At 31.2% G+C, this 12,939-nt stretch overlaps 1 protein-coding gene across 1 annotated transcript in view; it reads right to left on the reverse strand.

Annotated features, from left to right (window-relative positions):
* LOC129218125 (mitogen-activated protein kinase kinase kinase kinase 5-like) overlaps nucleotides 1-12,939 on the reverse strand; it is a 148,036-nt gene that overhangs the window by 110,100 nt on the left and 24,997 nt on the right. The window contains exons 4-6 of the mRNA XM_054852334.1: nucleotides 11,478-11,542; nucleotides 6,948-7,094; nucleotides 5,002-5,074 (exon numbers count right to left, since the gene is read on the reverse strand). Coding sequence (XP_054708309.1) covers nucleotides 5,002-5,074; nucleotides 6,948-7,094; nucleotides 11,478-11,542 — 285 coding nt within the window. The remainder of the gene's footprint in view (nucleotides 1-5,001; nucleotides 5,075-6,947; nucleotides 7,095-11,477; nucleotides 11,543-12,939) is intronic.

The following is a 12,939-nucleotide window of genomic DNA, read 5'->3' on the forward strand; positions in this document are numbered from 1 at the left end:
AAAAAAATATAGGAACTCGATGGAAAATATAGGAGTTTTCTGAAAACAATATAGGAATTTTTCGAAATAATATAGGAAAGTTTTGAAAAAAAAAGGATATACAGGAATTTTTATAACAAGGCTAGCCAGTATGAAATTTTTTTTTTCAAAATGCAACATTACTATTCGATTAAAAACATGTAATAACACTCCTACCTAACATAAGTGCAATACATACGCATAAATATGTCTAAAAATACACACAAAATCAATTTTACAAAAAGAAAAAGAGCGTAAAACTTTAATTTGTACTAAATAACATATTAAGGCGTTCTTCTTTAAAAAGAAAAAAAATTAGACAAAATTTTTTGCAGGTGTACACAAATCTTTCTTAAAATAATTGTATTACTAATCTAATTCTTGACTGTCTGTTGTGGCGTCCATAATCAATCGCTAAACATAAGTTGCTCACTGAAGATTCTTTCTAGTTTTACAAGTTCAAAATAATTAAAAAAAAAATGAATGGTTTTTTTGAAAACAGCAGCAACAGTAACAATACTTAAAATGTGCAATAAATTAAATTTCAACAAAAAGACTACAACAAATGCCTTCTACTTTCAAATGCCTTTATTATAAAATCAGTTAATTTGAATCCAAATTAAGAACCTTCATATAATCAAGTTTGGAATTTTAAAACATATTTTCACAAGCAAAACACATGTGACATTGAAGTTACAGCATTTTGCGCAGTTAAATTTTTGCATTGCATTTTGTACATTGCTATTCCAGGGTTCCCACTCTCATTCAAGAAAAGAATTCAAATACTTATTTACTATGCTGTAAATCTTGTGACAGCTCTTGAGCAGTGTTCCCTGCTAAGCAGTTTATGATAGCAGTTGTTTCCGTCCGAGCACAACCGTACTTTCTTTGCTACCTACAAGCCCAGGAACATATTTTTCAGTGGCGTATATATGTTTTTATTTTGGAGGGGCCCATATAACCAAGATTAGCTCCCCCCCCCTTTTTGTGTGTGTTTTTTTTTTTTTTTTGAGAGGGGAGCAACAGTGCCCTGATCTTCCTATCCTTTTCGAGGTGGGACAAGGAACTGTCACCCAATGGTGCAACCAAAAAAATTGTCTTAAGAGGGCATTCTTTAAAAATCTCACTCCCCCCCTCCATCAGAACTTCTGATGGTGGGGAGGGGGGCAGGGGTTCACCCCCGGAATTTCTTGGAATCGTTGTCCAAAGAATGCAGTTTTAGACGGTTTCTGGTGATGCTACAGGGGGAAAGAATCGGAGAGCCTTCTGCGGAAATTTTTCGAAATTGAAGTTCTAAAAACGCAATTTCAGACTAACTTCGATGAAGTTACGGGCAGGATGGTTCTGGCACTCTCCTTGAAAACTATTTTGAAATTGAAGTCCTAAAAAACGGAGTTTTAAAGCGATATTCAGTGATACTTGAATAATTTAAACGCCCTCCGCATTAAATTTTTTGATATTGCAGTTTCTTTCAATTTCAAATTTCATAAAGAAGCAGTCAGACCCTCGTTCGAAATGCTTTTGAAATTGAAGTCTTAAAAGCGCGACCGTGGAACATATTTGGTAATGTTAGCGGTTCGGCCATTTTTCAAAATTGAAGCTCCAAAAAAGCAATCTTAAACGATTTTCGATGCTTTCAGAAGGCAAGGCGTTTGGTAATTTTCTCTTGGAAATTTTTCGACATTAAAGCTCTGAAAACGAGGTTTCAAAAGCTCTTTGCTGGTTTTAGGGGGGAGGGGGCTTGTGAAAACTTTCTCATTGAGGACTTTCTTATTTTTAGACCGGCAAGGGGAAAACGAAAAAAAAAAAGAGGGGGGGGGGGTAAAAGAAAAAGGAGGTGTTGGACATAATTACTTGATCAATAGTCAGCAACCTCATGATTTTTTTTTTTTTTTAAGGTTCTTTTTAAAGGCATTTCAGTTTTTTTTTTCCTCAACATTAGGCAATCTTTGGACAGGAAAAATTTTGAGATTCTTCCCCAGAAAAGGGTAACACGCAATTTTAGGTTATCTTTGGAGACGTTTAGAGTAAGGAGTGGTTTTAGGGTTCTTCCTCTGAATTTTTTCAAAATTGAAACCTTAAAAGCACAATTGCAGACTATTTTTGGTAGTAACCTTAGTGAAAGGGTGTTGATTCAGGAACCCCCCCCCCCCTCCCGAAATGTTTTGAAGTTGATGTCCAAAAAGCGCCTAAATAAATGCTTTTTTAGGACATCAATTTCGATTTTTACTCCAATCGAACAAGTAAAACTAATTGAAAATTTCTTGCAGGGGAAGAAAGTGAAAAAGAGAAACATTTTGAAGATCCTTCTTCTTAGACTGACTAGAAGAAAAAAAGGGGGAGGGGTGAAAGAAAGAGAGGGGGAACTTAATTTGCAAAGCAACAATCTGAATCTGTTCAATATTTTTAATTTTAAGATTTCTTTTTGAAAGAATTGAGATTTTTTTTTCCCAACTTTTTCTTTTTGTTAAAACAACTTCGCTCTCCCAAGACACGAAAGTTTCTTGAATAAGGGGTACGGATCCCCTGACCCCTTCTGAACCCCATTGCCTGGTGCCTTCCAACGCAGTTTTCCCAAAGTTTAACAATTTCCACAACCTTTGAAGAATTATAATTTTATCACGGCTTCCTCGTTTAAAGTTTTAAATACATATTATTGTTACCATGGATACTTCGCGGCACCCCTCACCTCTTCTTGTGCAGCACCCAGTTCGAAAATCTCTGATCTAATGTATTGTGATTATTATTATCACTATCATATTTATTTATTTATTCATTTATCTATTTATTTTTGTAGCTAAAATTTTGGAACTTGTTTGTGAGCAACTAAAACCAAAAATAACTACATTTATTTATTTTTTTCCAAATTTTGGAGGGGGCCCGGGCCCCCTCAGCCCCTCCCTTATATACACCCTTGATATTTTTAATGAAAGTTTTGCATGATCTGATACTGCGATGGGAAAGCTGTGCTCCAGAATGAAATTCGTGAATAAAAGTTCTGTTCTAATTATGTTATCACTTGACGATGCAGTAAAAGCCGAACTTAAAGTTTTATAAATTGTTAAAACATGCACATTATCTTTCCATGTGCTATGCTGAAATCAAAGTCACATGTCCCACAGTAATATCAGGGGTCAATCCAGGTTTTATTTTTTGAGTCCCCATTTAGTGAAAAAGCAAAATATTTCTGAATTTTCTTTATTTTAATGTCCCCCCCCCCCATTGTTTTCATCTCTACACAGCATAAGCTTAATCATCTCAGCAGAGAAGAAAAACTTAAAAATACTGCTAACTACAGGATTCTTCTACCAGGGGCCAATCCAGGAATTTTTTCTTGCTACCTATTTTTGTGAAAGTATTGCATCATTCTATTTTTGTGAATGTTCTTTTTTATCAGCATTGTTTTTGTGAACTTTTAGAGGCATCCTAATTTTTGTAAAAGAGAAGTAGAACAAGTGAAATTTTAGTTCGAAAAGTGTAAATATCATCTAGTATTATTTTTAACAGGTTTCGTTTTTTAACGGGGAGGGGGGAGCTAAAAACCTAAGAAGTACCAAAAATACCATCGTTATTTCAGCTTAATGGGCTATGTAATGTATACAATATTGGAAATTATGAGAAAAACGATGCCCCAAAATATGTTAAAAGACTGTGATGATATTGCATAAATACACTTTGGCGAGAATCAGCTAAAAATGACTTAAAATACCACAAAAAGGTTGCTATTCAAGCGATTGTTCATATAAACTTGCTTATAATTTTATTTTATGAGTAAATTTTGTTTTAAACAGAGAAACAGGTTTTATATTTTAAAATGCAAATTTTTGTGAAATTTTCGATGTTTTTGTGAAGCTACTAATTTTATTTCTTGATTTTTGTGAAAGTACCTATTTCAAAACAAGATTTTTGTGAAGGTACCGAAAAATGGTAGCAAAATCAGCCTGTATTGGGCCCTGTCTACAGAGCATTTTTCTCTGCCATTCCCTACCTTTTAACATGCCAACTTAGAACAACCATACAAAGGTCGCTGCATGTTGAGGTATAGGATCACAGTGCATACTTGGCACAAGGAAGAAATTCATTGTCAAAAAAACAACTACATCAGAAAAATCTTGTGGTTCACCACAATTACAGAATACTAAGCAATTTTAATCTACTTAAAAGTTTACTAATGTCTGTAGTAACTATGAAAAATATGTAGCAGTTGGATTTTTTTCACAATTTTGCCATATGTAGCAGAACAAAAATTGTGCCATAAAAAATTGCATGTTTAGCTATTTGAATGTACAGCAACCCCTCAACATTTGCAATGTCAGCATTTGGAAGTTTAGATCATTCAAACATTTTTTTAAGCAAAAATAAACATTTCTGACTAAATGCCTAGATTATTTGTGAGCATTTGTACTTTAGTTTATAGATAACTCCTTTTTTTTTCAAATGAAATAAAAACTTATGAGCTCTTGCTGCCGTTGCAAAATTTATTTTTTTATTCTGACCCAAAAAACTTTCTTTTTTATTAAAAATACTTCGTTCATTGGCACTTTCAGAGCTTATTATTACCACAATTACGATTTTTTCTAAGAATTTTTACATTTCCAATGCCAGGGGAAAAACTAAGATGAAACTGTTGACAAGATTGTAAAACAGCAAGAATATCTAATTCATAAATAAACGATGAATGTTTCATGAATTATTTATAAACAAAGACCTACTGAGAAATAAAAAATAATAATAAATGATTTTTTTTCAATTGATAACTTTTTATAAAATCTATCTGCTTAATATAGCAATGAATTTTTTTACATACTTATAAACAATAGGCATATTTATTTTATAATGCTTTGTTAAATAAGGGTTTGGAACCTAACCAGTTTTTAACTATAGAAAGGTAACTTTTGCAATATTTTCCAGGAACTTAATCCTCATGAATGTTGATGATTTACTTTACTAAAACATATTTTAAGCATATGTATAAAAACTTACCAGTATGGTGTACCTATAAATGATTTCCGCTTGCTAATAGTTGCAGTTATCTGAGCTGAAACTCCAAAATCAGCTAATAATAAAAGAAAGATATACATATGAAAGAAAGACATATTTAAGTTTTGTAAAAATCAACATTGTAATCATATTTAATGTTATTTACTCCACACTGGTCCACTAAATTATTAGACACAAGTGGAATATTATATTTATATTCCTAACATGGCGATATAAGTGGCATTTAATCATTTATTTATATGGAATCATGATAAATAAAATGAAATAACTACAATCCATTAAAGCTCTTTATTATGTCCCCAAAATATTGTTTACAATTACAGAAAAAAAAAAAAAATGTTGTCTAACTTCTATCTGCTGCAATGAGATCTTTGTTCTCTGGCATGCTATTAGAGTAACTTGAACCACTTCCTGGAATCATAAAAAAATGTAGCTGAAAAAAATCCCTCATAAGCCCCTTTTTTGTCAGTTGTAAATTGCAATTAATTTCAATATTCAGTGCAGACAATTAAACCAAACCCAGTGGCACCACAGCCCATGAGGGCCAAAGCCTACTGTGCCCATCTCAGTTTTCCCGGCCCAGGGTTCTGAAATGCTAGGTAGATATTCCGGTTAGGAGGTCAGCCTAAGGCGGAACCCCCAGGGTTTTGTTCCCAAGCACACTTGATACTCATTTTTCTGACCCACTGAAGGGATGAATGTCTGAGTCAAGCATGCCTGAACCAGGGATACAACCCAGACCTGTGGCGTGGAAGCGCTACCACTGAGCCACTGGGCTTAGTGTAGACAATTATACAAGCTATATTGTAATGTAGTCAACATAATAACTCACAGTACCACACTTTAAATTAACAAGATGTATTTTTTAGAACCAATAAAGGCAATAAAAAACTCAATTTAAATATGCCAGTCGACAGATTTAAAAAAAAATTAATATAAATTAAACTGAAAGAAAAAATATTTAAAAAAAACTGCTGCACAGCTATAGAATTTTATACTTTGTCTTTCATGCTAAATATTTTATACTAAGTAGTAATATATACTACTTAAAATAAAGGACTTAACCTAAAACAAATAATGATCTTTAAGAATACAGTGAGATTAATTAGCAGTGGACACAAAATCCATTTGGTTAAATTTTGAAGTTTCGTTTCAAAATGTCACATTGAATCAATAAAGTGTAGAGACAGTAAGTACAACATAGAGTATAGTTGTTTTTACTAATTTTAAATTTAATAACATTCATAGTTTTATGGACTACAATGACTGCCGCTTAACTGAATCATGTTTGTTTTAATCAGTTTTGATTCAATAAAGAGACTGATTCAGTTAAGCAAAAATGTGTAAATATTTTTTAAGGGTGGAATGCTACATACTATTTAAGAGAACCTGATCTAATTTTTAGTCAAACAAGATAATGCATCATTAAAAGCATGCTGTTCACTCAAAATATTCATTCTTTGATAATTTAAAGAAAAGCAATTACAAAACTCAAATTTTAACTCATCTGCTGTTGATTGCTAAAAATATGTAGCAATTAGGTTGAACATTCTTTTTTCAATATCGTAAAACTGCCTAGTCCTCAGAATTCACAACTCTTTGTTCTAATGGTAAGGCTTCAAAGCCTAGAGTGCTAAAGTACCGTGCCCACCATATTTCTTTCTGTCTCACTAATGTTTGAAAAAGCTATCCCTAAAAGTGAGCAATACCCTGCCTCCTCTTCTTTTTTGCTATTTACAAAAAAAAAAAAAACCCTCATTTAAATAAAAGAAAGCAAAGAAAAAAGAGACTACGTTACACCAATAATAATTAAATACACATTTGACTTTTGAGAATTCCACTAAAATATAACACTAATTTCATTGATTTTCAACATTTTATTAAAATGTTCAAGGTAAAATATTAAAGACATTTTAAAAAATAGTTACCCAATTTAATATCTCCATTTTCAGTAAGGAGTATATTTGCTCCTTTAATATCTCTATGCATTTTCCCCATTGAATGTAAATAACCTAAGCCCTTCAATGTTTCACAACAAACATATGCTATTTGTAGTTCAGCCAGTGGTCCAGTTACTAAAAAGAAAAGAAAATGGTTAATAATTTTTAGTGAAAATGAAACAGCTAAATGTAGAATGAACTGTTAAAAACTTAACCTGAAACAGCTATAAAAATTATCAAGCATGAAATATTTTTATTATGTATAAAAAAACCAATTTTAAAATGCTACAAGCTTAGAGCAAGAGCAAAATCAAGCAGCACAGAGAAAATTAAAGAAAGCATTTGTATAACAAAAAAATAAAATAATTTTTTTAATACAAATGGTTAGGAAACAAGATAATTCTAAAGTTGTGCAGCAAAATAATGTCCACAAACCAATTAAACAGGAAAAGTACCATATAAATTAATGATGTAATTAAACATAAAAAGCTTTTGAAGGAAAATCAGACATCAAAGGACTACAATCAACTCTCCTAAGAATTTTTTTTAAATAATTGATTCCTCATGTTTACATATTTCTGAATTAAATTTTCATAAATGAAACAGCTTACTATGACAACCTGATAAATTTAATGATTATTTAATGTTTCATGCAATAAATAATAAGCAGCATAGCTGTGTATTTAGGAGCTGTGATTTTTTTTTTTTTTCAATCTATGTTCATTTAATTTATGTAACTGCCTCCGTTTATATTAATTTCTTTACAAAATTTGGGTGTAAATTCATATAAAATATTGTTACTATTAAACTTACTACACTTCAGATAAATACAGTGAATTCGCGATAACTCGAATATTACTATAACTCAAAGTTTTTATCGAGTCCCGAACCCTTTGTCTTTAATTCCATGCTAATTATTCTCAATATCTCGAAGATTTTTCCAAAATGACTCGAAATTTATTTGGTAAGAATGGAAAAAAAGGAAAGATACAAGTGACTATGAGAAAAAAATTAATTCACCTTCACTTACAATACCTACACAATAGTCTCTAAGCACCTCTAAAGAAAGAAGAGCACCTTTTGAACCAATGTATGATAAAGGAGCGAGGTATTTTGTGCAGAAATGAGTTAGCTTGTTTTCTTTTGTTGTACTGTACTGTTTACACTTTGACATGTTGCTCGAGTATGAATTTGCTTTCAAGCTGTCAAGTTGTCAAGTCAACTGATTATACCTTTATTCAAAGGTTGACCTAAGTTAGTTAAGATGCATTCCCCTTCATTCTTTAGTTTAATTATTTGCTGATAAGTTCCTGAGAGACAGAGTAAGTTTCCTTTACTATTAAAGATGACTAAGCAAGTACTGTATCAATGATATTTAAAGAAAAATAGAAACTTCTAAAGTGGTAGAATCCATTAAACTGAATTAGAAACGAATGAAGATGTGCACCTTTCCTTAATTAGAATCAGCTCTATTCAAGTGGTTCTAGCAGTATCGAAATTAAAACCATGCTTTTGTTTTTTTTTTCCTCAATATTTTTGATTAAACTGTGCATATTGTGCTTAAAAACTTTCAAGTTCTGTAATTTTGTCTGTTATGTGTACATATTAATTAATATATTCAATGGTTTTTAATACTAAAATGTTGAAAACTGAAACCAGCAGTAAGTCAAACTTCCGATAAGTTAAAGTTTTTTCGTCGGTCCCTTTAGATTCAAGTTATCCCAAATTCACAACATTCAGAAAAGAAAGTCACTTTTTAAACATTTTCAAATTAGAATAAGTATTTTGGAACATAAAAATTAAAACGTAATAATAAAGCAACAATAATAATGATGATAACAATAAGTAATAGCACAAATAATACTGTTACAAATTCTATAAATAGTAATTATTTTCATAATTAATTTGTTGTAATCTAGCTAAATTTGGCATTTATTCATTTATTTTTTCATCTAAAATTATCTTAGTAATGTAACCTGTAAATAGTTTCTTGTAATGTACATACAACCCCCTAACATTCAACTGAATTATATGGTCCCCGGATAAGATTTGTGAATGGAAGGAAAAGAAAAATATGAGAAATTTGTGGAACTTAGTAGGATTTTCTAGATATTTCTTTGCTCGGTATAAAACGCCGGGCGTTTTGTGAATGAGAGCAGAGTCAGTTGTGCTTTTTAATGGTCTGAGATTCGTCTGGGCCATTGTTCTGTTTATTATGAGGCATTTTGCGCTGTGTTTTTGCGTATTTGAATGTAAGTGCGAGTGCCATCGTTGAGTTTATGGTGTTATTTTGTATTTGCTTAATTGCTGATGATTGACTCAGCAGTTGTAACTACATTTCCTGTACATAGCTGTAAATAAATCTCCTGTGCTTTTCTCAAGAACTGTGTTATCATTCAAAGAAAGTTTGAAGTTGTTTCATGAACTCTTAACAAAACTCTCTTATGAATTTCCTGATGCAAAACATAAAGTTGCAAAAGAGAATATTTATCAACTTAAGCATAAAAATGAAAGACAAAAGATATGAAATGTATAATCAAAAAAAGAAAAAGAACAAATAAAAGAACAACTTTATACAGAGAATGTTCCTAAACATGATAAGCAAAAAGAAAAGATATGGTATCAAAGGATAATTGTATAACAGGAAAATATTTAGCAAACACTTCTAGGAAAATGCCACCAATGAAACAGTTACACTAAGATTTACAGAAATGACACTAGTTACGCAATCATGAAATTAAGAACTCATTGCAAGTAAATTCCAAAAAGATTGTTACAGCATCCAGACACTATAGTTTTGTCCTTTCAGCTGGCCCTTTGGGAAACTAGCTTCTTTTTCTTGCCTCTAAATTGATGATGCTGGACAATTTGATAATTGATTTTTTTCCCATATCTCTCATGGTTCTAAAAAAAGAATGCTAACTCTGAGTTTTACCACTAGATAGCGCTGTAAGTGGCATTTTTGCATAGCACATGCCAAAACTACTACACCTATGTCCCACTTTGATGACAACAGTCGACTCTGCCTGTCTCAAAAAACTTCCATTATAAAATTTTTTAATTTCTCTGCATTTATAACATAAACAGTCATTCAAGTTTTGTGAGACACATAGCCCAAGGAAAACTATATAGAAGAAGCAAGTTTTATGGGAGGAATTTTATAAACTAGGAAACTGGGGGGGGGTTGAACAGTGTAGAAACTTCATGAGTTTTACATTCGAGCCATGGAGAAGTTATATTGTTGGATTCTGTGGATACCGCTCTATGTTTAAATTATTTGCATTGTAGGTAAAATTAAAATCTTAACACTGTTAAGAGAAACGACAACCGTTGAGAAAGATAATTTTTATCCTTTAAGGTCTAAATTAACTTACTATCGGTATAATCACAATAGGTCAAACAGTAAAATGTACAAAAATATAACTGCAGAAGAATATGTAAACTCTTTGACTTTTTTCTTTTAATTGCTAATTTTTAAAGCTTTATTAAAAGTCTCTGTGTCTTGAAACCTCCTTATCCCAAATTTACTTTCTGTTCCATGAAATTTAAGATAGACAGGTACCACTGTATACCTCTTGCCTTGCTAAAGTGAATGAGATGACAAAGGACTTCAGCAGGCACCATGTATACAGGGTGTTCCGTTTTAACCTGCAAGACCTATATTTTCACAATCGTTAGTCTTATATGCATACTTCCAATTGCAAAAATGTTCAAAAATCAGATGCAGAGTTTAAATGTTGAAAGTTTGAAGCAAAAATAAAAATGAGTCAAAAAAATACAAAATGTAACTTTTATACGGGCCCTATGTCCCCTACCTTATATTTAGGAAATTTATCTCCACTGAAAAATAATTTATAACAAAAAGTCTGACATAAGTTCACCCAATATTCACCAAGATATGAAGTGCAGCATTTTGTGACTTAAAGTACTTTTCACTAGCTATCAATAAGACTTTTTGGGAGAAAATATAGGGTAACAAGGGTTTAATAACTATACGTGTGCATAGTGTGGTTTTTCAAATTGTTCGAGGTGTTGTTGTGTGTTTTTGCGTATCACGGCCTAACATTTGCATTCATTTTTAAATAGCAATAAAAAGGATAAATACTTTGCTTTTTCACTTTGACAGCCTGTCATTCTTCTGAAAGGGCGATAAGTTCCAATCTCATCTACTGCATGGTCCCTTAAAACTTTGAACTCTAATATCTCCTTGAGTTCTAGTTGCATAAATGTCAAGTTTTTTGTGTTAGTAACATTTTTCAATGGAGATTAATTGTCTAAATATTAGTTAGGGGGGCCAGAGCTCGTATAAAATGTAATTTTTTTTTAAATTCAAACTTTCAATATCTTAACTCGGCATCTGATTTTGTACATTTTTGAGATTGGAGGTAGGCATCTAGAACTAACAGTTGTGAAAAAAGAGGTCTTGCAGACCTATCTAAAATGTACAAGAACACCCTGTACATTTTAAACTAACATACTTTTAAGGTTGAAAACCAGCAAATAAAAAATATCACTTACGATGATAAATATCTTGCAAAGAACCACCACCACAATACTCCATACATATCCAAAGCTTTTCTCTCCTGAAAAAAAAGTTGTTAAAAAACTGAGCATAATTCACTTTTTTTTTTTTTAATATTTAGAATTTTTCAAACATTTTGTTACAACTCGATCAAATTATTTACAAGAATAATCATAACATAAGTATATTAAACAAATACTTTTTAAAGACACCCCTAGAAACAACTCCATTATTAAATCCTTCAAAGTAATTTGGAATTATACACATAAATTGCACCTAATTTTCTCATTTGTATATAATGAGTTTTGATTCCAAATGTTCAATGTTGGAAAAGGTACATTTGTACACCATTTCATTTTGCAATTTTCAGCATTTATAAATTAGAGACATTGTATTAGTTAGTGTTTTCTTCAGAGTAGGCAATTGCCTAGGGCGGCAAAATTTCCATGGGTGGCAAATTTTGCTTTAACCACACATTTTTAAAATGATTTCTTTATATTCTTGAAAATAAAATATTAGCATTCTCTCATTTTTCAGAGACAAATTTTTCTTGTAATTTAACAATGATCACTTTCACGCATCTTATAAAAATCAAATGTTTTTCAATCATGATAATTGATCAGTGTAAAATAGTAAAAGAAAATGATAAGCGAGAGTCAATTTCAGAAAGTGTCCTCTCGTTTGGGATAGAAGTCACAACAAGATTGGAGTATGACTAAGATTTTTAGTGCTGCACTAAAGTTTATTCAGTACTGGTTTCTTGAGTGATTGACATTTATTTTCTTTTTTTACAATATTAATATTTAAAAATTGTTCTCTGCTAATGTTAAGCATCAGAGGCAAATGAAAATGAGTGATGAGTGAAAAGGCTGAATGATTTTAAATAAAAGAAAGACGCTCTAAATTAAAAATTGAAGAACAAAAAAAGTCTTCACAATTTTTTTAAACATGATATATTTTTTTTTTCAAATGGGCAGTTTTCAAAAGCGGAAACTTTGGACACTTTCCAAAGTAATCCAGTTGCAATTTACTAATGAAATACAATCCAACAGTGAGGCGTGGTATGAACACGAGTGAACGTAATAACCGAGGAAATTATTCAAACCATTGATTCGTAAATGAAAAAAAAATAATAATAACAGGATAAAAATGCTGTTACAAATAAAGATGTCAAATGATAAAATGGTTAACGCACAAAGCATTAAAGTTCAGTGCTTATCAAAGAGTCAGCTAAATAGATATTGAATAACTAAGCTAAAATTTTGATTTCAAAACAGTTGCGAGCATAAAAAAATTATTAAATAAAAACAAAAAACCTGACTGTGTAAAAACCAAAAAAAAAAACTAAAAAGAAAAATTTATAAGCCCAGTAGTTTAGAATGTTATTAAGTACTACTGAATAACTACACCTTTGAAATAGTTTTATAACCGTACACAGATAAGACAAATCATAAATTC

The sequence above is a fragment of the Uloborus diversus genome, chromosome 3 (assembly GCF_026930045.1).
Source record: "Uloborus diversus isolate 005 chromosome 3, Udiv.v.3.1, whole genome shotgun sequence".
In the NCBI taxonomy this organism is placed as follows: Eukaryota; Metazoa; Arthropoda; class Arachnida; order Araneae; family Uloboridae; genus Uloborus; species Uloborus diversus.